The sequence below is a fragment of the Trachypithecus francoisi genome, unplaced genomic scaffold (assembly GCF_009764315.1).
Source record: "Trachypithecus francoisi isolate TF-2019V2 unplaced genomic scaffold, Tfra_2.0 Lachesis_group13, whole genome shotgun sequence".
Classification (NCBI taxonomy): domain Eukaryota; kingdom Metazoa; phylum Chordata; class Mammalia; order Primates; family Cercopithecidae; genus Trachypithecus; species Trachypithecus francoisi.
This window is the reverse complement of record NW_022681458.1, coordinates 121,838,413-121,866,038: the sequence shown is the minus strand read 5'-3', so window position 1 is coordinate 121,866,038 and position 27,626 is coordinate 121,838,413. Positions and strand designations below refer to the sequence as shown.

The 27,626-nt window shown below is 51.1% G+C and overlaps 1 protein-coding gene across 1 annotated transcript in view; it reads left to right on the top strand.

Moving 5' to 3' along the window:
• TFCP2L1 (transcription factor CP2 like 1) overlaps positions 1–27,626 on the top strand; it is a 70,070-nt gene that overhangs the window by 27,483 nt on the left and 14,961 nt on the right. Inside the window, exons 3-13 of the mRNA XM_033231788.1 lie at positions 9,725–9,801; positions 10,281–10,386; positions 11,098–11,204; positions 12,415–12,567; positions 16,909–17,019; positions 19,684–19,775; positions 21,500–21,548; positions 21,633–21,726; positions 24,011–24,101; positions 25,078–25,181; positions 27,280–27,422. Coding sequence (XP_033087679.1) covers positions 9,725–9,801; positions 10,281–10,386; positions 11,098–11,204; positions 12,415–12,567; positions 16,909–17,019; positions 19,684–19,775; positions 21,500–21,548; positions 21,633–21,726; positions 24,011–24,101; positions 25,078–25,181; positions 27,280–27,422 — 1,127 coding nt within the window. The remainder of the gene's footprint in view (positions 1–9,724; positions 9,802–10,280; positions 10,387–11,097; positions 11,205–12,414; positions 12,568–16,908; positions 17,020–19,683; positions 19,776–21,499; positions 21,549–21,632; positions 21,727–24,010; positions 24,102–25,077; positions 25,182–27,279; positions 27,423–27,626) is intronic.

The window sequence follows — 27,626 nt, the reverse complement described above, 5'->3', positions numbered from 1 at the left end:
TTCTTCATCTCTGAAATGGGCGCAGTCATAGTGTACTGTGGGTTCTTCAGGGTGATCTCTCAATGAGACCCTGGGTTGATGGGACTCCCTGTCTTACATGGACTCTGTGTGTTTCGTGCTCTATGAACTGGACTCCCTTCCGCAAATACCACCTGTCTGATTGGCCTTTGGGTACCAGCCTGACACTGGGAAAATAAATACCAAACGCTGTATTGTGAATATCCATTATGTACTTGGAACAGTGTGGCGTATATTCCCCTCTTTTCTTTGTTTCATATTTTTCAAATTCAGATGCAATATGTCCCTAGTTGTTGTTTTTTTTTTAAGCCAATACTGAAGATATATCTAATTTAACAAGGAAAAGTCCTTCTCTTCCCATTGTTAGATGTATATATTAGACTTACAAATATATGGGTTTGAGTATAACTTACTTCAAAACAAAAGTGCAGTCACACTGTATACATACTCAGCAACTTGCTTTTTCGTGTGTGTATGGTGGATGACTTTTTACATCTATAACAGATCTAGGACTGCCTAAGCCTTTTTGTAATCCTAATTTTAAAATTATTTTTTAACTTCTAATTCAACGTAATTTTCAATTTCAAACTATGGAAGAATTAAAAAGTTATTACGGTTAGTGTGTGTATCCTCCACTAGATTCACCAGTTTTTAATGTTTTGTCATACTTGCTTTATCCCTATAGATGCACCTATGTGCATTTATGTGTATCTATCTATAGATGTATATATATCTATAGCTCTATAGAAGGATGTATAAATAAGGATAGCTATTGATTTAGATATCTCTGTTATATGTATTTTTTCCTCCCTGAATATTTTGAGAGTTAGTTGCAGACAACATGTTTGTTTGTTTGTTTGTTTGTTTTTAGACAGAGTTTCACTCTTACTGCCCAGGCTGGAGTGCAGTGATGCAATCTCAGCTCACTGCAACCTCTGCCTCCCGGATTCACATGATTGTCCTGCCTCAGCCTCCCAAGTAGCTGGGATTACCCACCTACTCCCAGCCTCCCAAGCCTCCCAAATAGCTGGAATTAGCCACCGCATCCGGCTAATTTTGTATTTTTACTAGAGACAGGGTTTCACCATATTGGTCAGGCTGGTCTTGAACTCCTGACCTCAAGTGAGCCACCACGCCTGACCAGACAACATGATCTTTTATTCATACTTTAGCATGTATTTCCTAAGAACAAGGATATTCTTTTATATAACCACAAGCACATTATCAAATTTGGGAAATTTAACATCAATAAAATACCCTCACCTATCATCTATCCCGATTAAAATAGGGCCAATTGTTCTGATGTCCCATAGCAGCCTTTTGCCTTGATCCAGACCCAGTTCAGGACTGGACGTTGTGTTTAGTTGTGCCACTCCTGACCCTGCTTGAATCTGGACGGATCCTCAGTCTCCCCTCGTCTTTCATGATGTTGATGCTTCTGAAGGGACAGGCCAGGAGATTGTAGGCGGTCTCTCTGTTTGGGTTTGCTTGTGTTTCCTCATGATGAAATTCAGGCGGTGCACTTTGGGCAGAGACAAGAAGTAGGTGATGCCGCGTCCTCAGTGGTCCTTGCAGGAGGTGGACATGCTACAGACCACTGGGTGAAGCTGTGCGCCTCTTCCTCTGTGATGGCTCCATGGTTTAGTAGTAACGTGATTGCTGACCATTTTGTTGATTTCCAGTTTGGGGCTGTAGCAGTACTGCTGCTTTGAACATCCAGCCTTGTTCAGGTTTTTTTAGCACATAAGCTGGCAGTTCTGTAGACTGGAGTCCTGGTGACGGGATGGTTGGGCGCTTATTAATATTGATGGGTATTGGCCAAAGTGCCCTGTAGGCTGTGGCTTGTTACCTCCCAGCTCCAGCATGTGTGAGGCGAGGGCCCGTTTCCCCACATCACTGTCCTTGTGGGCTGCCAGCAATCTGTTAGCTTTTTGCCATCTGACAGATGATCAGGCACGGGCTGCGTTGTTTTCATCTGGCATTTCTTTATATGAGTGAGGTGGAGCATCTTTTCGTGTTCTTCATGGTTTGCCTAACAAGTTCCAGCTCTGTTATTTGCTGTAAGGAATTTAGCACCAAATTCTGCCACTGTTAATTACAAACTGACCATGTACCAGTATTGTCCTTGGCACTGGACGTAGGGGTGACCTGGTTCAGGTGAACCGGTGGCGGGCCTGTTCTCAGAGCTTTCCGTTGTCCATTGAGGGGCTGTGACTTAGCCCTCATTCAAGGAAGAGGGGTGGGCAAAGTTGCAAAGTGCCAAAAGAAGTTGGGAGGAAGGAAGGAAGTCAACAGGAAGAAGAAAAATTACATGAAAATTCCAAGTTTAGTGTCTAAAAACACAGTGCTTGAATGGATTGCAGCCCTGCCCATTCATTCCTGTGTGGTGTGTGACCGCTTCCTGGCTGCAGCGGCAGAGTTGAGTAGTGTGGGCGGTCTTAGGTCCCACCAAGCTGAAGATGGTTGCTGTGCAGCCCTTCACGGGGAAGGTTTGCTGATGCTTGGGCTGGAAGGTGTTGGACTTGTGGGTTGCAGGTGAGAAGAGGGAGAGCACAAAGGTTAACTGAGTACTTGTGTATTTTATCTAGCTTTCCCCCCGCCCCCTGCTGCTCTTCAGGTGGGTAGAGGGCAGGAGGGGCAAGGGGGCGGAGTCTGAGCACAGCTGTAAGATTGGGGTAGAGAAGTTTCCACACCCATTTGTGTGGCTCAGGGCCCTTGGGCAGGACCCAGGCCATCCTTCTTGTAGGGTGGTGGGGTGTGGCAGGGTGTGGCAGCCTAAATCCAGCTGAGGAGCCCCACCCCTCCCCTGGGAGGGATAGTACTGCCTGGACACCCTCAGGCTATAGCTGGAGGGCAGGCAAGAGGGGGCCTCAGCTCAGCCTGCAGTGGGGGTGGGTGGTGGGTGGAGCCTGTCACTGCCCCTCCCCAGCCCCTGCCACTCTCAAGGTCACCTTGGCTCCTCTGGGCTGGGCTGGGCTGGCAGCTACCTGCTCGCCAGTTTTCATCACAAAGTAACCTGGGGCTCCTTCCCTGCTAGCTTTTAAAAGGCCTTTAATAGCCTGACAGTGTAGGGTTGGGCCAGGACTTTGGAGCGAGTCGCCTTGAAACCTTTCCAGGCACTGCATGCCCAGGATCGTTCTACCTCCTGCTGAAGCTCTTACTGGACCCAGAGGTTTCCTGGGGCCGTTGCGAGACCTCCTGTATGCCAAAGTCTCTGCTGGGTGCACCTTTAACCCTGCAACAACCTAAGCTCCGCCTCCCGGGTTCAAGCCATTCTCCTGCCTCAGCCTCCCGAGTAGCTGGGATGACAGGCGTCTGCCACCACGCCCCAGGGAAATTTTTGTATTTTTGTTTGCTTTTGTTTTTGAGATGGAGTGTCGCGCTTGTCACCCAGGCTGAAGTGCAATGGCGTGATCTCGCCTCACTGCAACCTCCCCATCCCAGGTTCAAGCAATTCTCCTGCCTCAGCCTCCTCAGTAGTTGGGACTATAGGCGCCCGCCACCATGCCCAGCTAATTTTCGTGTTTTTAGTAGAGATGGGGTGTCACCATGTTGGCCAGGATGGTCTCGAACTCCTGACCTCAGGTGATCCTCCCACCTTGGCCTCCCGAAGTGCTGGGATTACAGGCGCAAAGCACTGTGCCCTGGCCACCTAGAATTTGTTATATATATTATGTGGTCAGGATTAATTTTTCCATATGGATAACCAGTTATCCCACACTATTGAGGAAAGATGGACCCACCATCATTTATACTGTCATGTATCAAGTTTCCAAATAAGGAAGGCTCGTCTGGGCTCCTCCTTCTTTCCTATTGTTCTGTTTCTCCCTGTGCCAAAATAACATGGCTTTAGTTGCCATGACTTTATAGTATGTTCAGAGTATGGTGACATACGTTTCAGGGGGACTAGTGTATCGCAAGGAAACGAATATCTAAATTTTATGCCCCAGTGTGGTTATACATCCATGAGAGTTCTAGTTTCATCTTGGTTCAGCGAGTTGAGAGCATGGGACAGTAGGGATTTGAGCCCCGGGGGAAGCGGGAGGGTTTAGATGTGTCGAAGAAGGTCCTGAAATAAAATGAATATCAAGAAGTTCAGGGGAAATGTAATAGATACACTCCTTGAATATTAGAGCCAGGTGGGACCTTTGCAGTAACGAAACACCGTGTGCAGTCGTCTAGCAGGTGCGGAAGAGGTAGCCCGGTGGCCACGTGTCCCACCTTTGGCGTCAGACAGACCAGGTTTGATCTTTAACAGGACATTTCAGCTCTCTGGAACTTACTTTCCTTGTTTATAACATAGGGCAACAATAGACTTTTCTTATAGGATTGTTGAGAGGACTAAGTAAAATGATGTGTATACAGGGCTCGCAGTGTACTGACACACAGCTACATGATGATTCAGTTTGGGTTATTTTTAGCCTATTTCCTTGATTCTAAGACCAGCTCCCCCCCTCCCACATTTTACAATTCCTAAATTAGAACAAGCTTTGCCACCACCTTCTACAATGATCTGTTTTCCCTCCTGGATCATTGTTGAGAACGTAGGAAGCAAACAAACAAAAACCTTAACTTGGGGAGTTACGCTGTACGACATTCGGCACACTTTAATCTGTGTGCAAAATGGAAGCAGATGCCTTCCAGAAAGGAGAGGTTGAGAGAGAATCATGGACAACTACAGCTGTCCTGTGCCCAGCACGTGACACCCACCAGGTGGGATGTGGCAAGTGTGGAGGGTTCTGGAAACTGAGATTTCTGCCCCGGGCTCTGCCACTTACGAGCTGTGTGAGCTTGCCCCAGTCAGGTAACCTCTCTGAGCCTCTGCTTCCCCCATCCAGCAGGGCGGGTGATCCTAACTGCTGCTGCCACTCATCTGGAGAGCCAGGTGAGTGACTACCTGAGTGAGCCTTGCCACACATAAGCACTCTGTGAATGGAGCTGTTTGCCGCTGTTCCCTAGAGGCACTCCTCCCTCTGCCTGGCTGTGCTTTGCTTTGGGGGATTTCTTCTTGTTTTTTTTTTTTTTTTTTTGTTTGTTTGTTTGTTTTCTGAGACAGAGTCTCACTCTCTTGCCCGGGCTGGAGCTCAGTGGTGCGATCTTGGCTCACTTCAACCTCTGCCTCACAGATTCAAGCAACTCTCTTGCCTCAGCCTCCTGAGTAGAGTAGCTGCGATTACAAGATGCGCCACCACGCCCGGCTAATTTTTGTGTTTTTAGTAGAGACGGGGTTTCGCCATGTTGGCCATGCTGATCTCGAACTCCTGACCTCAGGCAATCCATCTGCCTTGGCCTCCCAAAGTGCTGGGATTATAGGCGTGAGCCTCTGCGCCTGCCTGGCTTTAGGATTTCTTTATCATTCTTCCCCTGAATTACAGAAATCCTGCCCACTCTTCAAAGCCCGTGTCACATGTTTTCTCATCTGCTGATTTGAACCTGTCTCACACTCCCCGCCTCATCTTGGATGCCTATTGGTCACTTTTGGGCCCCCTTCGTCTCTTATGGAATTTTCAGCATTATAATACGGCTCTTCCAGGACTGTTTGATGTACTCCAGAGGATTGTCGACCCTTTGAGGGCAGCAGTGTGTCTTAACTTTGGCAAACCCTGTAATGCTAACAGAGAACAGCACTATAGCACTGTAAAGAAGGTGAAATCACATGTATGCATTTGCTGAGTGCCTACTGTGTGCACACAGTGCGGTGGTGAGCAGAACAGACACACAACCTGTATCTTCTCATAGCCCACTGTTCTGGTTCCTACCCACGCCCAGCAGTGATGCCGGCCGGGCAGAGAAATGCCCTTGTGCCCTAGGTCAGTTCAGCCTGCTCGTCAGCCTGTGTGTGACCTTCTGCATGGCTTTTGGGATGGTGCTGTTGTGCTGTGTGAGTTAGGTGGGAGGTCAGCTTGGGCCCACTGTGTTGGCATGGGGGTAGGCATGCAGAGGGTGGCTGGATGTCCATCTGCATGGCTAGAAAGGAGGATTTGGTGGTGAAGTGTGTGGATCAGGACCCCGCTCCTGGTGGAGAAGGCTCATGCAGCCATGATCCCTGGCCCAGGAGAAGCTGTGATCCTGGGCCTAACGCCTCCCTCAATGGCTTTACCCTCCAAGTGGCTGCCCTTATGTTCAGGCCTGGAAATTGCCCTCTACAGGACAGGAGGCGCCTGCTGTTTGGCGTAAGCTAAGGTTGCCCTGCAGAGCCTGGAGGTCAGTGCTAATTGGGCCCTGTGGCACCCGTAAACTCACTTAATGACCACCTGGACGTTGGGTCTCATGCAAGGGCCGCTGTCTGTGTTCTTTATCTGCGAAAGCAGAGGACACTGGAAAAACCAGTTAGGGTGTGTGAGGAGCATTTTATGTCGATATCAAGGGAGTGCTGGACTCTTGGTTCAGGAGCCTGAAAATGTATGCAATCTGGCTTTTTCAGATGGTCGGCCATGTTGAATACGGCAGCAAGACCTTTTTAGGAGTCACATCTGAACAGGCAAGTGGGCAGGACGAGAGTTTGGGGTTTGCTCATCTTCCCTCTGATGGGAAAGGCGCCCAGCACGTCACCATGAGCAGCACTGGGGTTTGGCGTGGTCAAGAAGTGTTCACTGGCATGTGACCAGACACCTTCGGAATAGCTGAGATGGAGTATGGCCCAGTGCGCATGGCTGTGCTCAGCCAGTGTCATGGCCAGTGGGGAGCTGTGGTGAGAACTCCAGGAACATGCGCCATGTGACTCTGCTGCCCTCCCTGTTCCTAGGATTCCCACTCACATTTGGCATCAAATTATTGCTCAGCAAACCTTTTATTTTATTTTTATAGAGACGGCAGCTCGCTCTGTTGCCCAGGTTGGAGTTGGAGACCAGCCTTCCTCAGCCTCCTAAAGCACTGGGATCATAGGCGTGAACAAACATTTGCAATGAATGATTTAATTTCCTATTCTTTGTCCATTTCATTATTACTTGGTGAGGGTGGAAGTGTATTTGCTTTCTGTGGCTGCTGTAACAAGTTGATACAAACGTGTTAATTACATATGCATTAACTTAAAACAACAAATGATTCTCTCACCATTCTGGAGACAAGCAGTCGGAAATTCAGCTCCTGGGGGATCTTGGGGAGACTTCATGCCTTCGGGCTTTGGTGGCCCCAGACTTCCTTGACCCGTGGCCCTGTCACTGCAGTCTCTGCCTCTGTGGTCACATAGTGCCTCCTCTCTTTTCTGTCTCTTATGTTTCTCGTAAGCACACTTGAATTGAGGGCCTACCCAGATAATACAGGGTGACTTCCTCATCTCAGAATCGTAATTGTGTCTGCTAAGACTACCTTTCCAAATGTAAGGTCACATTTCCAGGTTCTGGAAATTAGGATGTGACATGTTTTTGGGGACCACCATTCAACCCACTACACGGGTCTTTTAGTACTAATGAATTGCTTTTTGAGCTATATAATGGCTCTTTTCTGGGCATGTTGGCTCGTGCCTATAATCTCAGCACTTTGGGAGGCCAAGGCAGGGGGATCACTTGAGCCCAGGAGTTCGAGACCAGCCTTGGCAACATAGTGAGACTCGGTCTTTACAAAAATAAAAAATTAGGCATGCTGGCGTCTGCCTGTAGTCTTAGCTACTTGGGAGGCTGAGGTGGGAGGATAGCTTGAGCTGGGAGGTTGAGGCTGCAGTGAGTCTTGATTGCACCACTGCACTCTAGCCCGGGTGACAGAGCAAGACTCTGTCTCAAAAAATAAAATAAAATAAATAAAAACCCATAGTCACTGGGTTTGTTCTTCCTAGTCTGCAGTTGCATTAAGTTTTTTATATTCATATATAGAAATAATTTTAAATTTTATGTAGCCAGATGTCCTTTTCTTTCCATTGGTTTTAGGTTCAGAAAGTTCTTTCTTATTGAGTATCTTTATTGAGTATCTGATAAATAGTCATTCATGGTAGAATAAAACCTTAAGAAATTGACTTAAAAACATCGACTAATGAGAATTTTATTTATCATGTGCAACATGATGTTTTGAACTACGTATCCTTTGTATATTGGTTGAGTCTAGCTAAGTAACATAGACATTACCTCATATTTATTATTTTTTTGTCGTGGGAGCACTTGAAATAGACCGTTAGCAATTTTCTAGAATACAATTAATTGTTATTAACAATAGTCACCATGTTGTTCAATAGATCTCTTGAACTTATTCCTCTTGTCTAATGGGAATTTGTATTCTTTGATGAACATCTTCCCTATTCCTCCACAAGAAATTGACTTTTTCATCTCATGATAACTTGTTTTGATATTTGCTGTGAGGATCTACACTCGGAAAGAAACAGCTAGTCTCCACATGTGATAAAATTTCATAGATCTATACACATATAAGCCTACAGAAGAAGAGAGAGGGAACATGCAAAACCCAGAGAAATTGAAGTGAGATCTGCAGTTTTGATAGTGTACCATGATTCCATCAGATGCTGCGATGGGGGATGCTGGCACAAGGTATACAGGACTTTAATGTCCTTTTTTTTTTTTTTTTTTTTTTTTTAAGACCAAGTCTCGCTCTGTTGCCTAGGCTGGAGTGCAGTAGTATAATCTTGGCTCACTGCAACCTCTACTTCCTGGGTTCAAGTGATTCTCCTGTCTCAGCCTCCTGAGTAGCTGGGACTACAATCGCACGCCACCACAGCTAATTTTTATATTTTTAGTAGAGACAGGGTTTCACCATATTGGTCAGGCTAGTCTCGAACTTCCTGACCTCAAGTGATCCCACCTGCCTCAGCTGGGTGCTGGGATTACAGGTGTAAGCCACCGTGCCTGGCCATATTTTTATAACTTCTTAAGAGTCTGTAATTATTAAAAATAAAAAATTAAAAAGCTAATTAGATATACCAATACCAATTATTAAATGATTTATTGTATTGTTTGTAAAACACCCTTTATTAAGTGGCGATATATGCTAGAGTCTTGTAAAATTGTAGTTCAACATTTAATTTTGGGAAAATTGACATCATTTGAGAGAGAGATATATAACAGTCTTCCCTTCTGGGAGCACGGTGTGTCCTGTTTATTCGTGGTATATTTTATATTTCAATAAAATGTGTGTAGTTTCCTTCAGATTTCATAGATGTTTTTAAATGTTCTGTTATTATGGATGGATGTTTTTTCCATTTATATTCTTTGTCCAGCCTGTGCTGGTTATATGTCCCTGAATATAATTTCCATACCCTTTCAAATGCATGGAATTCTTTTAACTGGGGAACATGCTTTGCATTCTCCCATTAGAGACAATGTTTAACAGGCTTCTTCGTTCCTTCAAACCTGCTCTCAGAAAGGCTGTGGTTGGTTATTTACCCTATAATGTGAATTTCAGTAGCTGTGTTCTCCATCCTGATATATTGGGGGATTTGTAAAGACATATGAGTTAGTGTTCAGAGATTGTAATGCTAACTGTATTTTCCTGGATTCTGTTTCTTTGAACATTGTAGCGGTGCTGTCTCTAGTAGGTCACACGGTGTATTGCCTGGGGTATCCTAGCCCGACCAGGCGGGGTGGACAGACTGATGTCAGTCCAGACAGTGAGCTGGGCTGGCCGTGGGCTTTCTTCTCTGCTTTGCTCCCCAGGGCCTTGAGGCCTGGATGGGCACTGAGGGTATTGAGAAGGCTGCTAGCTGGATGAACCCCAAATTTAGGAACACTCAGAAATGGAAAATGTCCCATTAACCCCCATCCAGGTCAGTCTTACGAAATCCGACTATTGGAGAATCGGAAGCTGGGCGACTTTCAAGATCTGAACACAAAATATGTCAAGGTAAGCCCCACAGGCTGTTCTCACCGCCTCGGGGAGAGAGGCCTGATTAGGGTCTGGGCACCTGGGCTTGCTGGAGTTGGGCACGAGTAACTGGAAGGTTAGGGAGAGGCCAGGTTCAGCTCAGCCCTCAATGGTGAGACAGCCCCTGTTTGGCTTCTCTGGAGCCTGTTGCCCAGGTGGGGATTAGATGGGCTGGCAGCGTTGAACTTTTCTGAGCTTCAGTTTGCTCATCTGCACAAAAGGGTTAATAAATTAGACATAAACACAAAGCATTTAGTAATACTGGGACAAATGGTAGTCATCGCTGTTGTTGCTGTTGTTAGTGTTACTGGGATCTGAGGAGGGGATAGTGGTCGAAGCTTGAGAACTGGGAAAGGAAACTCCTCAAAGGTGGGAGGGTTTGCTGTGGCTCAGGGAAAAGAGGTGGGTTCCTCTTGGCCCCCACGGTCACTTGTTCCCCTGCTGGCCTCCCTCCCCAGAGCATCATCCGCGTGGTCTTCCATGACCGCCGGCTGCAGTACACGGAGCACCAGCAGCTGGAGGGCTGGCGGTGGAGCCGGCCGGGAGACCGCATCCTGGACATCGGTGAGTCTCCTGGCCGGGAGAGGCCAGGCAAGGCTCGAGGCACCCACGCCACGTTGGGTTCTTCCTGGATGCCACTGGGACTTACGCCGAGAAGGCGTTTTAGCTCGCACTTGCTCTGTGTAAAACCCCACGGGAGCTTGCAGAGCTGACCATACACTGGGTCCTGCCCTCAAGGAGTACCCGTTTTCAGTGGAAAAGAAAGGTCTGTGGAATTGAGAGACCTGCTCACAGGGAGTTCCGGGAAGGCTTTGCGGAAGGATGGTGCCTTAAAGGATTTTGATAAGTGTTGAAGATAACCGTGAGCATCACAGAGATAGATCGGCAATGGAAATGGAATTCTGGGGCCTCAGGGACTGGCCCACAGTCCTTTGCCCATAATCCTTGTGGCCAGGTGGGTTTTGAAATTCAGAAGCTAGAATGACAATACAGTGTGTGTACCCAGAGCATTAGGGAACATCTCCAACAGGCAGCCAAGCACGGTCATATTTCTGTAGCAAAATAAAATGACGGTTCATACATAATGGGGTGAAGACGACACAGCGCTTGTGGTTCAGGTCAGGCTTTCCGTCCAGTAAGTTACGCAAAACTTTTTCAGAGCTTTCGGCATTTCACGTTGGGGTGAAGGAATTGGGACCTGTAGCAGGGGTCCTTCCCTAAGTATTTGGGAGAGGCTGACAATTGCACTTTCTGTATGTGTGTGTGTGTATGCAGATATTCCACTGTCTGTTGGTATCTTGGACCCCAGGGCCAGCCCGACCCAGCTGAATGCAGTGGAGTTTTTGTGGGATCCTGCGAAGAGAGCGTCTGCATTCATCCAGGTGGGCCACAGGGAGCTTGCCCTCCAGGGGAAGACCTAGCCTTCGGGGTGGCCTGCTTGCAGTTTCTCAAAACTAACCCATCTGGAAGGGTCTGGATGAGCTTCTGCTCCCTGTCACTGAGAAGGAAACTGCAGGAGAGAGAGAATGAGTGTTGCGAAGAGTCACAGAGCTGGTTGGTCCATATTTAGGGAACAGAGTGGGGAGGGTTTTCGAATTCTATCTGGGTTTTGCCCGAAGAATATATAAGCTTTATACATGAGTATTTCCCAACATAAATCATGTGAAAGTAAACATGTTTTCTATTATAGTTTCTATCGTTGAATGAATTATTTTGTTATCAAGCGCTGGTGTGGATCCAGCCTTTTGTTACATGCCACGTGAGATCAAGGTGGTGAAGGATGTGACTGTGTTGTTGTGGTTGTGGTTCTGGCTTGATCCCGGCTCTCTCGCTTGCTGTGTGTCCTTGAGCAAGTCTCCTCCCTTTCTGAGCCTCTTAGTTTTCTAACCTCCCATCTTACAGATCAGATAATGAATATAGAGCTGTTAGCACTGCCTGGTCCCTAGGAATCACTCAGTAAAAGTTAGCGATCTTTTCTTTGTCTCTCTCTCTCTCTCTCTTTTTTTTTTTACAATTACAATATTCTTAATATATTTAAAAATTATTATTACATTGTTATTATTACAATTATATATTGGATTCTTATAATATTATTGCAGTATTATAGCAATACATTGATATCGAGTCCATTTATGTAGTAGGAACCTACCAGAAATACAGAAATGGTTCCAGCCTTCTGGTTATGCTTCCAGCCTGGTCCGAGTAGCTTGGACACCAGGACATTAGAGAGGGGTTAGGGCTGTGCTGTGGTCCCTGCCCTCTGTCTAGGATTTGCCAAGGGAAAGGAATCTGGGTGAGGAGTTAGGTTGAGGTCATTGGGGTCAGTGACCTGGGGAGTGGTGGGGACTTAACTGGTCAGGCAGGGCCTCCACAGTAAAGAGACAAAAGTGGAGATGTGTGTCTTTTGCAGGCAGGGGAGCAGGGAGGCCACTAGCCTGATGGAGTGGACAGAGTATCGGGGAGAGCAGGAAGGTCGAGGCAGGCCTGCACTGACCAAGCAGGGAGGGACGCCTCCACATAGAGGGGGCGCTTGGGGGATCCAGGGCTCTGCTCGGTGCTGCCTTGCCACCTGCACAACATTTCTCCTCCCAGGTACACTGCATCAGCACAGAATTCACCCCCAGGAAGCATGGGGGCGAGAAGGGAGTGCCCTTTCGAGTCCAGATTGACACATTTAAGCAGAATGAGAATGGAGAGTACACGGAGCACCTGCACTCAGCCAGCTGCCAGATCAAGGTGTTCAAGGTAGGATGGCTTCGCAGGCTCTGCCCTGCCCTGCTGCTGGCCTGGCCTGTGGTCACATTCACCCGCAGAGACCCTGGAGATTCCTCTTAGAGGCCCGGCAAGGAACGCAGCATCCCTTGAGCACATGGCTTCTACCTGGACTCCTAATGCGCACAAGCTGCAAGTCCAGGCACCACAGGCTGCTGCTGTCCTGCTGGGGGCATATTTTCACCTGTGGCACCCACTCAGCTTCTGGCAGAAGCATCGGCGTGGATGTCCGTCCTGGCTGTCGGTCCTCGGTGCTACTCTATAAGAATGATTGGATTTGTACATTTTAGCTTTTTTTTCTCCCAAGCACATTATAGTAGCCCACAGGTGCTCATGTCTGGATTCTCCTTAAAAATCAAAGCAAGAGTCCCTCCCTGCTGGAGGCCTGGCCTCGGATCTTCCTGTTTAGGACTTGAAGCCATTTTTCTCTTTGCAGTGACTTCCTGTTAGAGAAACATTTTCAGGGGGACCGCCTCCCTTTTCTTGCCTTGCTTCATTCCCTACAGTTGCCTGTCACTGTTTTCCATCTCTTCAATCTGGACTGATTATTTTCTGAAGATAGTAGCCAGCGATACAGCTCAGCGTCCTGTGTAGCCTCAGGGAGATGTGGAGGGTTGCATGAGCTTGCATCATTCTCGGGGCGTGAGAGCAACCCATGTCCAAGCAGGCCCCAGCCCCTCAGTCCCCAGCCCCTATAGGCCCTGTCTGCTGGGGCCGCTCTAGCAGGTGTCTGCGGAGAAGTAGTGGACCCACCTCCTGGGCCGGAATTGCCTTGAGTAACCAGCCCTGGCGCTTATTCCAGCTTCCTCTTGTTTCACATTCAAGTGAATTTGGAGCCTGCTGAGAAAGCTCCATCTTCTGGGTCTGGAGACCCAAGAGGCAGTTGCTTTAGACAGGACCCTTTAGAAAGCTGGGTGTGTGCTGATCTTCCCCCAGGCCAAAGGCACGGGCCCGTGGAACACCCATGCTTGGAATGGAAGTGGGAATAAATGCCCACGGGTAGAACCATAAACCTGGGGGCAACCCTGGAGACAGGGATGGTGCCATTTCTCACAGAGCCTGGGCCACAGTGAGCACTGGGCCATGATCTGGGGACGCCATCACCATCACAGCTGCAGGAGAGGGAGCTGAGGAGGAGCTGATGGAGTCTGCACTCAGGAAACCACACAGCCAGGCTGCCTGAGAGTTGTGGGCACAGGGTTCTGAGGCCCTGGCCCAGCTCCGTGGTTTGGGACGCCTTGGTTAGTCAGTGATGTCGGCCCCAAGTGGGAGGCAGAAGTGGCAGGAGGGATGTGTGTTCGTCTTTCCTGGCAGAGCAGTGGCCTCCAAAGGGAGCTGTGCTCCTCTGCTCTGCTTGTTTCCTATTGCTGCTGTCACAAATGGCCACAAATTTTGACTTAAAACTGTGTACATTTATTATCTTTCGGTGCTGGCAGTCAGAAGTCTGGAACAGTCCTCACTGGGCTAAAGGTGTCAGCGGGCCTGTGTTCCTTTCCCAATGCTCTGGGCGGGGCTCTTGCCTTTTCCAGCTTCTAAAGCCATTTCTAGGTTCATGGTTCTTCCTTTGAACTCAGAGCCAGCAGGAGCAGGCTGAGCTCTTCTCACATGGCAGCCCCAACCTCCTCGTCTGCCTCCCTCTTCCTTTTGTAAGGACGCTGTGATTACATGGGACCATGTGGTTAATCCCGGATAGTCTTCCTATTATATCAGTTGCGTAGCAATCTTAATTCCATCTGAAACCTCAGTTCCCCGTTTGCCATGTTAGGTGTCATATTCACAGGTTCTGGGGATTAGCAAACAGCCGTCTTTGGGAACCATTATTCTGCCGACCATGTCCACCAAGCAGTGGGCGTGGCAGCCCTGTGGTATCGCTGCCTGCTCCAGGATCTGATGGTCCTGGACACCTGCATGGCTGTGTGCTGTGGTCTTTGCCTAGCCTACGGTTCACTGTTGCTCTACCACTTCCCCTCCTGTACAGACCGCGTCTCTGCCAGCCTTGGCTCCCGTCAGGTAGCGGTTCCCTCCCTCACCAGGGATGTCAGGTTAGTTCTGCTGCTCTCACGGTGTGTTCCCTGAGGGGACGCTGTGCTGGGCAGTAGGAGAGAAGTGAAGTGGCATCTCCACCCCCATGGGGTGCCCTGTGTACCCCTCCTATACCTTGGGTCAAGCTTAGGAGCGGGGGCTCTGTCTACCAGGCTCCTCAACCCATGCCAGGCATTGCTTGGGGAGTCGGGCTGGAAGCTGCCTGGTCTCAGTGCCCCAAGGAAGGCCTTGGCATCTCCTGCAGAGAGTAGGGGTGGCAGGAGCCCCTAGGCAGGAGCCCACAACTAGCCCTAGGAATGCCTGAGGTATCCTCCCACCTGCCTGCCCCCACTCACATAACAGATGCAGCTGGTGTGCACAAGCCAGGCTGAGCTGAGCCAAGTTGCCTGTCACCCCTCCCTCTGCCAGTCACCCCAGTTACTCGGAAGCCTGGCTTGTTGAAGCCACTCCCTGGGACTCTGTGTGGGGTGTCAGGGTCTCTGAAGGGAAAGGCAGGGCTCCTCTCTGAGCAACCAGCTCCTTCAGGGCTCATCAAGGCCCAATGCATGCCCCGTGTGCAGGCTCCGCCATGGCCTGGCTACAACCCCGCCTTGCCTATACCCTCTGTGCAGGGAGGAGGAGTCTCCTGAGGGACAGGAGCTGGAGGTGGAGCAGGGAGTCCAGGTCGTGGGAGTATGGCTGCCACACGCCCCACTCTCTCCCAGGATGCTGGATCTGTTACTCACATCCCTGTGTGACCTCTGCCATCCTGCTTCATCCAGGGCAGGCATCACTCCAAGGCAGCGGGGCCCCAGCCTTTTTGGCACCAGGGACTGGTTTTGTGGAAGACTGTTTTTCCACGGAAGAGAGGGGGATGGTTTCAGGATGATTGAAGTGCGTTACATTTATTGTGCACTGTATTTTTGTTATGATTATATTGTAATATATAAGGAAATGATTATACAACTCGTCATAATGCAGGATCAGTGGGAGCCCTGAGCTTGTTTTCCTGCAACTAGATGGTCTCATATAGGAGTGAGGGCAGACAGTGACCCATCATCAGGCATTAGATTCTCCTCAGGAGCACACAGCCTAGATCCCTTGCAGGTGCAGTTCACAAAAGGTTTTGCCTTCCTATGAGGATCTAATGCCGCCACTGGTCTGACGCGGGAGGTAGAGCTCAGGCGGTAATGTGAGCAGTGGGGAGCAGCTGTCAGTACTGTGAGGTATTTACTTCACAGTAAGATGACGATGAAGCTTTGCTCACTCACCTGCTGCTCACCTGTTGTGGGGCCCAGTTCCTAACAGGCCGTGGGACCGGCACCAGTCTGTGGCCTGGAGGTTGAGGACCACTGCTCTAAGAGATGCTCCCTAAAAACCCTTGATCTGGGAGCCAAAAGCCATAGCCTGAGAAAGGTGCCCCCTGGAATGAAAATCCCTGAAGGTGCCATTGAGCTTGAACTACTGTTTTCGTCATCTGCCCACCACACATAGCCTGCTGTGTGCGTAGTAGAACTGCTTGGTTCCAGCGCTGCTCGGAGTCTTTACATCTGACTTCGCCAAGTAGGCATGAGCTCATAAGATGCAAATGCTCAGGAGACTACATAGTGAGGTCGAGAAGGCCCCCCATGGTGGTACCTGCGGGGCCAGTCTGCGATGCAGCTCACCTGGCCACTCTCACTTGGATCCTCTCCCATCCTGATGAACCCCTTAAGCCTCAGTTTCCCACTCTGTAAATGAAGGGAATAATAGTAGGCGTGAGGCCTACACACCCTTCGAAAGTTGCCACAGTTTGCAAAGCACCCGCAATTGTCAGGCTCTCTCTCTGGATGGAGACGTTCCCCTGCAGACAGAGTGTAAGCTGGGGCTCAGCAGGTGTCCTGAGCGTTGAGGGTAAGGAGGCCTTCAGCTTATGGCCAGGATTTCTCAGGTTGCAAGCACAGACTAAATCCAGACCAGCAGCCTGTACTTCTTCCACTTTCGACTGCTCTCCCTGGGTAACCCGAGGAATGCACTAGGATTCCTTGTGGGTCCCCAGGGTTCCTTTTCATAAGCGAGTGGCCATGGGAAACAGTCTTTTCCCCTTGAGCAGCAGAGTGCAGGACCCGTGGCGGGTTCCGAGTTCCTCAGGTGGGGAAACAGTCAGGCGGAATGGGAGGGGAGATAGGTGCTGTCCTGCCCCTGAGTTCCTGCGCCCTGGGGCCCTGGGTGAGGTGGGAAGCAGGAGAGGGCTTGGGGGCTGCTGCCTCTGTCAGTTTGGGACTAATTGGACTCTGTACTCTGTGCTTGCAGCCAAAGGGAGCCGATCGGAAACAGAAGACTGACCGGGAGAAGATGGAGAAAAGAACTGCCCAAGAGAAGGAGAAATACCAGCCGTCCTATGAAACCACCATCCTCACAGAGGTGAGCCGGCTGGGTGCGGGGACAGAGCCCCCAAGGGCCTTCCACCAGGAGCAGGGCTGCTGGCTTAGATTCTTGGAAAATGGCCCATCTCGGCTGAGTGCTTCTGAGAGTGCTTATTCCGCTGTGGTGGGTTCCAGTGTCTGGAGCTCGTGTCCATCTGATAAGACCCAGTGGCCCAGGAGGCATTTCAGAAATAACTTCCAGCTCTGCTCCCTTTGAACGCATTTGTGCTTTACCAATTTAGGTTCCTTTGTGTTTTTGAGTAGGTAATGTATTCACATGGTTTTAAATTCCAAAGGTACGAGAGAGTGTACAACAGAAAATATCCCTCTCAGTGCCATCCCTGCCTCGTGGTTTCTCCCCTCCAGGTCAGAAACCTTGTGCATCTGGCCCAACTTTGTCTGCAGGGGAAGCCAGTGTAGACACATGTTTGCCCCATGCCTGCACTTATACACCAACAGTGTACATAGACACACCTTGCTTTTTTCCATTATTAGCTTATCTTGGTGCCTGATCCCTACAGCTTTCTAGTTCCTTACCCAGCTGCGTGCCATCGTGTGTGATGGCCTGTTGGTGGATGCGGGGTCGTTTCTGAGCTCTTGGAGTTTCAGGCAGTGGTGTAGTGAATAACTATGCATGTGAAGGTCTGCACACGGGAAGCAGTCGGCAGGTTTCCTTTTGGGTGTCGGCACTTGTTATTTTGCTGCCTGGTTGTATTTTCTGTTAACCCGCACAGCAATGCCAGCCTGCTCCAACTCTCCATATGTCCATGGGAACTCCTGAGGAGCTTGTTCTTCCTCTTCCCTTTTTTCTTTTTTTTGGAGACAGAGTCTCACTCTGTTGCCCAGGCTGGAGTGCAGTGGCGCAGTCTCGGCTCACTGCTACCTCGGTCTCCTGGGTTCAAGTGATTCTCCTGCCTCAGCCTCCCCCAATACCTGGGATTACGTGCATGCGCCACCACGCCCAGCTAATTTTTTTTGTATTTTTATTAGAGATGGGGTTTCACCATGTTGGCCAGGCTGGTCTTGAACTCCTAACCTCAAGTGATGTGCCCATCTTGACCTCCCAAAGTGCTGGGATTACAGGCGTGAGCCACTGTACCTAACCTCTTCCCTTTCCGAGTTGCAGCTAGTGCCTCCTTTTTTACTGGGAATTTTTGTGTGACTCTTTCCCACTGTGTTCTGCAGTCAGGCTAACTAATTGATGGTGCTATTTGTTCATTGAGTAATTGGACTTCCTCAGAAGGCCCTTCACGTGGGTAAGGCCCCTGCTGGCCATGGTAGCATTAAGGCTGTTAGGGGTGAGGCTTGGAGCGTCTAAGAGAATGGTGGCCCGGTCTTGGCTGATGAGCAGCTGTCTGTATATGTGTGTGTGTACATGCAGAAGGGTATTTGCAACAAGGTAGTGTAAAAGCTAATTTTGTGGTCAGACAGATGTGCACTGGCATTTTATCTGACTGAAGGTCAGTCACCTGCCTCCCCCTCAGCCCACAAAGGAGTGGCAGGATGCAAGGACTGCATTTATGAATGAGAGGCCAGACTCATTTCTTCCCATACTTGGTTCATGCCTGTGCTGGTGCCACTGCCCAGTGTCCCCACCTCCTGATACCATTCTCTCCCTAACTGAGCCTCAACCTCTCCCCTCCTCTGCTGACTGCCCCTGGGAAGAGAGGTCCTGGTGAGCCGCTTGCCAGGTCTGTCCCAGCCCTTGCCACAGTGCAGTCTAGTTGAAAGGCCACCCTGGGAGGTGCTGGCTGCCTCTTCTATCGGCTGTTCAGCTTTCCTCCTTGGGCTGTAGGATTTAGCACCAACAAATTCCAACCCACACTCACAACACTTAAATATTGACCAACACTGTAGTTTGGTGGGTGATAGTCAATCTTCAGGAATGCTACAAATTGGCCCCCTCTGAAGAGGCATCATTGCGGGCAAGGGAAGAGAGGAACTTTTTTTGCTGGATGGACTTTCTCCAGCAGGCAAAACCTGTACATCCTTGCTTCCTTTGGGAGACTCCACATGCATTTGTTTTTGGCTTCCGTAGTAGAATGTTTTTGAGGGCAAGGATCACGTCTTTCATGTTTGTGGATCTCCCGTAGCCCCTAACAGAATGCCTCAAATGGAGTGAGCATGGTCGAATCTCGCTGAGAGGAGCTGCTTTTGGTGATTGCGCAAGGACCTTTGCCCCTGTCGGCAGGTTCTTTTTGCAAATAGTGCAGGTTGTAATACTGACTCTTCCTGCTTATTTTTTTGTTTGGAAGTTGCCTGTGGCTCAGCACTCCCTATAACAGACATTTACACGAATTTGTCTCTCCCGGGAAAAGCTGTTTCTGAGCAACCGGCCGGTTTTGTTTTTTCTCTCTCCTGGACCGACTCAAAAATCCCATGACTGTGATGTTTCCTCTCTGGTGTTACTGCTGGGAAGCCCAGAGAGACCCCTTGCGCGCTTCCCTTGCTCCAGGGGTGACTTCTAAACATTTCTGCTGGTTTCCTTCATGTGGCCCTCAGAACCTGCCTGGCCGTGGCTCGTTGTGGGTACTGGGGAAGTGCAGTTTGACAGGTCGGGGCCTCATGCATTGGTGTCAGTGTGTGCCTGCTGGGGAGGACCTGGGGATCACGACTCAGCACCTCTCCAGATGCCAGCTCAGCCCTGTGCTCTCTCCTACAGTGCTCTCCGTGGCCCGACGTGGCCTACCAGGTGAACAGCGCCCCATCCCCAAGCTACAATGGCTCTCCAAACAGCTTTGGCCTCGGCGAAGGGTACGTCACACCTTTCTTTCTTTGGGCTCCCTGGAATGAAGACGGGCGTGCTTTCCTCTCTTAGTCTTCCTTCCTGGGTCTCCTCTCCTTTCTGTTTGGGTCTCAGAGTAGCTAACTCATGTTGCAGTCACAACTGTCTTTAGCATTTACACAACTTTTAGTGCTCAGAAACACCCCTGTAAACGCTGGGGTGGGGCAGCGGCCCAGAGCTTAACCTGGTGAAACCAGGACTGGCTTGAGGGTGCATGAGGTCAGCCACCCGAGACAGCCTCTGGTGCCCTCTGGGGCAGAATGGCCCTCCTGACAGTGGAGCCTTAGGGAGCAGCTGTCTGGGGGGCCCTTCCTGGCTCTTTGTCCAGCGTGGTCACTGAGTGTGGGGGTGGGGGGGTCTGGCTAGGGTCCTCTCTGCCTTGGGTTTCAGGCCTTACAACACAGAAGCTGGCTTCATTGCTGTCCCACACAGCTCTGCAGACACACAGGCCACAGGGACCCTGGACGCTGTGACAGGACAGTGCTGGAGCTGCAGGCAGTTTCCTAACTGTTGGGGGCTGCACGACACGGGGCCATGGGTCACTGTGATGGCTCTGCATGCCCTGTGCTGGCAGCAGGGGTGGAGGCAGGAGAGTGCCGGGTCGGAGGCTGCCTGTTTTCTGCCTGCAGGTTCATCAGAGCCCATGTTTGACAGACAGAACTTTTCTAATAAGAAAGCGAGATTGTCTGTGAACCTGATTTTACCAAGGAGTCCTCAGGGAAGTGGGGGTAGACACAGAAACAGTGTTAGGTTTAGATTCAGGCAGACCTAGTCTTCAATCTTTGCCTTTTGCGGGGTAACTCCCTTAACCTCCCTGAGCCTCAGTTTCTCTACTGCAAAAGGAGGGTAAGAATTCTACACAGGGTCGGGAGGAATGAGTGTACGATGCTTGCACCCCGTAGACACTTGGTGAGAAGTGGCGGCTGTCTTCACTGATGACCGGTCTGGGGATCAGCCCTGCAAGGCTCTCTGTTTCCCATTATGGAGAAATATACATAACACAAAATTTACCATTTTTAAGTGTGCAGTCTGGTGGCATTAAGTACATTCACACTGTTGTGCAGTCTTCACCGCCATCCACCTGGAGAGTGCTCAGGTCTGTGCCTCCTCCCCAGTCTAGCCCCAGAGGAAGCCTGTGCACCCCCTCTCGGGAGAAAACAGAACAATGCTTTTCCTCGTGGATGGATGTCAAGCCGCGGGTGCTTGTTCACTGCAAAATAACTCGCCGTGGGATTCCTCTGCCCTCTCCTGTCACCACCCAGCAAAGGATTTGGTGGAGGACCCCTGGGTTTGGCGGCAGCCTTCCAGGTGCTGAGGCGCTGGGTGCCCTTGTCCAGCCTGTCCTTCCCTGGGGCTGGGACTTGAATCTCCAAGTTTAAGACCAGCAGGGGTCAACCCACAGGGGCCTGGGATGTGCTGCTGATGACTCGGCTAGGGGAGTATCGTTGACTGGGGCAGTGTAGCCTCTCAGAACTTCCTGTCTACACTGAAAAAGGCTCAGTTAGGGATTTTGAGGGATTGAACGTGGGCTCCTGCTGTGTTTCTGTGACTCAAGAAACTCTTGAGGACTCATTCCACTTAGAACAAATCCTGCACCTAACGGCAAGTAAAAGTGCCAGGCTGGGTGCCGGGACGTTGGCCATGGCCCTGGGAGCCCCCTCCGTCCTCATCACTGGTTCCTTTTCCTTTGCAGCAACACCTCTCCGACCCACCCGGTGGAGGCCCTGCCCATGGGCAGTGACGTAAGTGTCTGAGCAGGGCTTTCCGGCTGGCGGTCCCTCGTGGGCCCTGAGCCGCCATCTCAAGCCTCTCCCCTCTGCCCACAGCACCTGCTCCCATCAGCCTCGATCCAGGATGCCCAGCAGTGGCTGCACCGCAACAGGTTCTCGCAGTTCTGCCGGCTGTTTGCCAGCTTCTCAGGTGAGCATCTCTGAATTGTGTTTAAAGCCCGTGAACATCTTGGAAACATGTAGCAAGGCTGGCCACCTTCCGGGACTTGCTCTCGACCCAGGCAGCGCTGTCGTTTCGGCTGGGAGGCCTAGGGCAGTGTGGGTTCACTCGCTCACGTGCCCCCGGGCCAGGTGCTAGACGTAGGAGATGCTGTCCCCAGAAGGTCCCAGGTGAGCGTGACTTTAGGGGGACCATCTGGGTGACTTGGTCAAGATCCCCTCTCCTGCGGGGGATGGTGGGCTCTGGTCTGCCCAGGAAGAGTCCCCTTAGCCCGGCAGGGTGATGTAAGGTCCCTTATGCTTTTCCTACGCAAATACTGCTCCTCACACTGGCTCCAGAGCCACGACCTGGGAGATCGAGGTAAAGCCGTGGGTGAGACAGAAAGGGGGCTCTTCCTTCTTTAAAAAGTTTCAGAGCCCTTCCTGATGGGCTCTCAGACAGAAGTCCCAAGCTAGGTATTGTGGGGTGCAAAGGTGAACTGAGCAGTGAGCCTTGCCAGCAAGTAGAGCTCATCCACAGTGACAGAGTAAAGGCTTGGCCACAGCTAGAGGAGTGGATTCCACAGACATCTGTGGCAGTGGAAGAGAAATGGCGCCTGCGCACCCTCAGCTCGGCACCGCTGAGAGCCTGTTGGGGGAAGGTCCCTGGGCGGGGAAACACAGTGACCCTGTCCTTGGGAGCTTGTAGCTGGAAGTCAGTACAGATGCATAGACCACTCATTTCAGTGCGGTTCGACCTGTGTGATTGGGGTGGGGTTCAGAGAGGACCCTGAGCTGGACTGGGTGGAGGAGGGGGAGGAATGCCGGCTGTGGTCTTAAGTAGGGCAGTCAGCCACCATGTGGGCACCTGCTTTGTGTGGTCACAGAGCAGGGGACCCAGGTGGAGTGGAGTGGCCCGGGAAGGAGAGGTCAGAAAGGTACCGAGGGACATGGACAGGGTGGGGGCCCTGAAAGAACAGTGGAAGGACTTCGGCTTTTACTCCCAGTGGAAAGGAAGCCATTGTGTCTATAGAATTGTACCTAAAACTGTATCTTATTGTGGCGGGAAGAGAGGGGTGGGAATCGTGGCCTTGGGCAGGCTTTCAGCTGAGGCTGAGATACTCGTACCTTGGAGAGTGTGTGGGACCAGGCTCTCGGGGACCCCCTTGGGCTTTGAGGGAGGGCAGCCCTCACGCTGTGCTCGCTTCTGTCCCCATGAGACAGTCGCCTTCCTATGTTCCTTTAAATGTGGGCCCGTCCTCACATGCTGCTGGTGGGACCATACATGGATGTAACAGTCTGGGAAACTGCTGGCAGTATCTGCCGGAGCCAAACACACCCTACGGCCCCACAGCCCTCTCCGGGGCTAGACCTGGCAGACACGCACCTGTGTAATGAACAAAGACATGTATGAGAGCATTCAGAGAGCCTGTTCGTAACAGCCCAGACCAGAATCCCCCACAGCGCCCATCCACACAAAGTGGGTATGTGAATTGTGGTGCAGACATACAATGATAATAGGTGATAACAGGCATGAACAGTCTGTGACTGCATTCCACACATGACTTGGAGAGAGGGAGGCCAGACCGGGAGGAGTGCCTACCGTTCAGTTCCATGTACAGAAACTTCCGAGAACACGCACAACGTGTCTGCACTGTAGCAAGTCAGGATAGTGGCTCCCCTGGGTGGGAGTAGGGGTGGTGGCTGGCACAAGGGGCCTCCAGGAGGCTGGTCATGTTCCACTGCTTGCTGTCAGTGCTGGGTCCCGGGGTGTATTCAGATTGTCAGCATCCAGCGAGCCGTGTACTTCCATATAGAGACAGAAGATGCACACGTGGCCAGTGCCCTGTGCCGGTGACATCTGTGCATACAAATTATGTGTCAAAAAAAGAGAGAAGAGGCCAGATGCAGTGGCTCGTGTCTGTAATCCCAGTACTTTGAGAGGCTGAGGTGGGTGGACTGCTTGAGCCCAGGAGTTCAAGACCAGCCAGGCTAGGCAATATAGTGAGACCTTGTCTCTTTAAAAAAAAAAAAAAGAAAGCGGGGCAGGCAGTGGGGACCCTTTGGCTTCTGTTGTACTCACTGTTGTGAGCACTGGCAGTTCCTGGGCTGTGATCTTCTGATTCCGTTGGGCATTTTGCCATTTTCTCTCTGTGAGTTGGTGCATCTGGCTCTTCCCCACCCCCTACCCCCAATGCTATGGGGTCTGCTGGTGCTTGGGGAACGAGCCCTTTCTCTGTGTCCCATGTAACAGGCATCACCATTTTTCTGCTTAGGTGCTGACTTGCTGAAGATGTCCCGAGATGATTTGGTCCAGATCTGTGGTCCCGCAGATGGAATCCGGCTCTTCAACGCCATCAAAGGCCGGTAGGTGTTGGTTTCTCTGTGAAACCAGCCAGAGGCTCATGTCCTGTGGCATGTGGTGGGAAGCTCCCACCTCAGCCTCTTGGATGGCGGGTGGTCTGACCTGGGGGAACAGGGCTCCTGCAGTGTGGGGTCAGGTGTAGGAAGAAGTGTGGCAAGAGGGGCACAGGCCACAGCAGGGGAGTGAGACACTGCAGTAGGAGATGTGGCCGGCTGCCGCAGACCCTGCCTGGAGGTCCCTCCCTCTTCTTGGTTGGACGAGAGCCTTGGCCTCTGGATCTTGGCCTCTGAGCCCCTTGCCCATGTTTTCAGATACTTGTGTGGTCCTGGGCTCGGAGCTGCTGCCTCCCTGAGGGGAGCTGTGGACTGGGGCCAGTCAGATGGTATCGTGCAGCAGTTTCAGGGCAAACTCCAGAGCAGTGCTATCCTGCACACCTTCCTGCCGTGGCAGAGACGTTCTGCAGCCATGCTGGCCATGTGTGGCTGTAGAGCACTTGGACCGAGGCTGATGTCATGGACAAAATTTGTATTTAACTTTAGTGAATTTAAGTGTGAATAGCCACACATGGACAGCATGGTTTTAGAGTGAGAGCCTGGGTTTGAGTCCCAGATCTGCCTCTTAGGTGCTGTGGAATGACAGCCGTGGTCCTACCTCCCTCGCAAGTTGTGTGAGGATGAAATGAGTTACGTATGTTCTGAGAACAATATCTGGTACCCAGCAAGCCACAGACAGCGCTTGCTCTAATTGTTGCCTGAAAACGTCTTGTATGTTGAGCTTCGTGGTCTGGGGCAGAGCACCCCTTGGCAGGCTGTGGGGCCTGGGAGGGTCATTCACCACCCCATGACAGGCACTCCGCGTCACCACCGCTGTCTTTCTTCCTCCCCGAGTTCTGCCCACTATTGTTTCCATCCTGGAATATTCTGAAACAAGTGCGCCTGGTCCACCACACCTAGTATTTATTTTCTCTTCTCCTGCCAGGAATGTGAGGCCAAAGATGACCATTTATGTCTGTCAGGAGTTGGAGCAGAATCGAGTGCCCCTGCAGCAGAAGCGGGAGGGCAGTGGAGACAGCAACCTATGTGGTGAGTTGTGGGGAGCAGAGCTGGGACCCACACATCGGGTCCCACAGCCTGCCTTTCAAGCCCGCAGTCTGGCCTCTGTTCATTTCCAGTGAATATGCAGGACAGTCCTGGGCTCCCACATGCCCACACATGGAAAGGGCAGCCCAGTGCATGCTCCTTGCATGGTGCGTGGTCTGACCTCGTGGTGGCCCCGCAGCGTGGGTGCTGCCTCTGTGCACACCCCGAGGCTTGGGAAGGTGTTGGGATTGTCCCAGATCTTGCTTCCAGTGAGTGGCAGTCGGGATTGGAGCCAGGAATGCCCACCGTGGAGCCTTTTGTTTCCTCAAACTGCTCCCCATGCAGCTCTTGATGAGAGGAGGCTGTCTCCAGGACCTAAGAGGTGTGGCCGTCTGCCTTTCTGCTCCCATCGAGCTCTCCCAGTGGCCATGGGGAAAGGCGTCAGCCTGGGATCCTGCTACTTCTTTTTGCTGGCAGCTTGGTTTGTTTTAGGAGCAAAATTATGGCTGGGTGTGGTGGTTCACACCTATAATTCCAGCACCTGGGGAGATGGGAGGATTGCTTGTGCCCAGGAGTTCAAGGCCAGCCTGGGCAACATACCAAGACCCGATCTCTAAGTATTGAAAAAGTAGGCCAGGCTCAGTGGCTCATGCCTGTAATCCCAGCACTTCGGGAGACCGAGGCGGGCAGATCACTTGAGGTCAAGAGTTTGAGACCAGCCTGGCCAACATGGTGAAACCCCATCTCTACAAAAAAAAAAATACAAAAATTAGCCATGCATGGTCGCGCCTGTAATCTCAGCTGAGGCAGGAGAATCACTTGAACCTGGGAGGCACAGGTCGCAGTGAGCTGAGATCACGCCACTGCACTGCAGCCTGGGTGACAAAGTGAGACTCTGTCTCAGGAAAAAAAAAAAAGAAAAAAGAAAAGTGCACACCCCCACACCTGGCTAATTCTTATATGTTTTTGTAGAGATGGAGTCTCATTCTGTTGCCCAGGCTGGTCTTGAACTCTTGGGCTCCAGAGATCCCTCTGCCTTGGCCACCCAGAGTGCTGGGATTGTAGGCATGAGCCACCACGCCCACCTGTGTGTGCTTTTAAAATATTGGGCCTCTGATGAGGATTATTGGCTTATTGAACCAAGGGTTTCTCAGGTGAGGGAAAGGCTTGGGACTCTTGAATTGAATCCAATTGCATTTGCTTTTGAGGAACTTGAGGTCCCTTGAAGTTGAGTAACCCACCTTGGGTTGCTGGTGACATTTGCTCCTGCCTGGTTGGTGCGGGCTATGTCTGTGTCAGTGTCACTGTTTTCTTCCCACTTGCTGACACCATGGTGCCTTCCTGGTGCCCCCTTCTCTCCTTAGGGTTACTGTATTGAGGCTGAGTATGGTCTGTGTTGCAGGGAGGGAAAAGACTTTCACTCATTGCCCTCCAGCTATCCAAGAACACTTTAGACAGCAAAGGAGCTGAAAAGGACAGAATTTGTTCCTTCCTTCTGACGTGGGTTCACATCTGGCTGATATCAGAATTGCCTGATACTCCCTTTAGCCCAGCTGGGTGTCACTGGGCCGGGGATGGGTCTAGGGATCTCTGCATTTCACATAAGCACCTCAAGAGAGACCGAGAGGAATCAAAAGTGGCAGCCTGACTGGGTGTGGTGTCTCATGCCTATAATCTCAGCACTTTGGGAGGCTGAGGCGAGCGCATCACCTGAGGTCAGGAGTTTGAGACCAGCCTGGCCAACATGGTGAAACCCCATTTCTACTAAAAATACAAAAATTAGCCAGGTGTGGTGGTGCGCACCTGTAATCCCAGCTACTTGGGAGGCTGAGGTAGGAGAATCACTTGAACCTAGGAGGTGGAGGTTGCAGTGAGCCGAGATCACACCACTGCACTCAAGCTTGGGTGATGGAGCAAGACTCCATTGCAAAACAAAACAAACAAAACAAAAAGAGTGGCAGTGTGGTCCTGCCCTGCCGCCCTGGGCATGGCATTTTGACAAAGGACTTACTGCTTTCTCAGGGCAGGTGGGAGGGTACAGGCAGGCTCATGCTGACAGAATGGCCACTTGGAAAGCAGCACTTGTTCTTCCTTTCCCCAGTGTACCACGCCATCTTCCTGGAAGAGCTGACCACCTTGGAGCTGATTGAGAAGATCGCCAACCTGTACAGCATCTCCCCCCAGCACATCCACCGTGTCTACCGGCAGGGGCCCACGGGCATCCATGTGGTGGTGAGCAATGAGGTGAGGGCTGCTGCCCGGCCTGCCCCAGTGACGGGCTCTGGGCCATGGGAGGAGCGTCAGAACCCCTGCCCCGGAAACACACTTGGGTTTGGGAGTGACAGACAGGTTCATCTGCATGCCACCTGCAGCTGGGGCTGTCCAGGGCTGCAGTGAAGAGTGTGGAAGCCCCTTCTGGGTCTGGATGGCTGCCATGTGGAGTAGGCA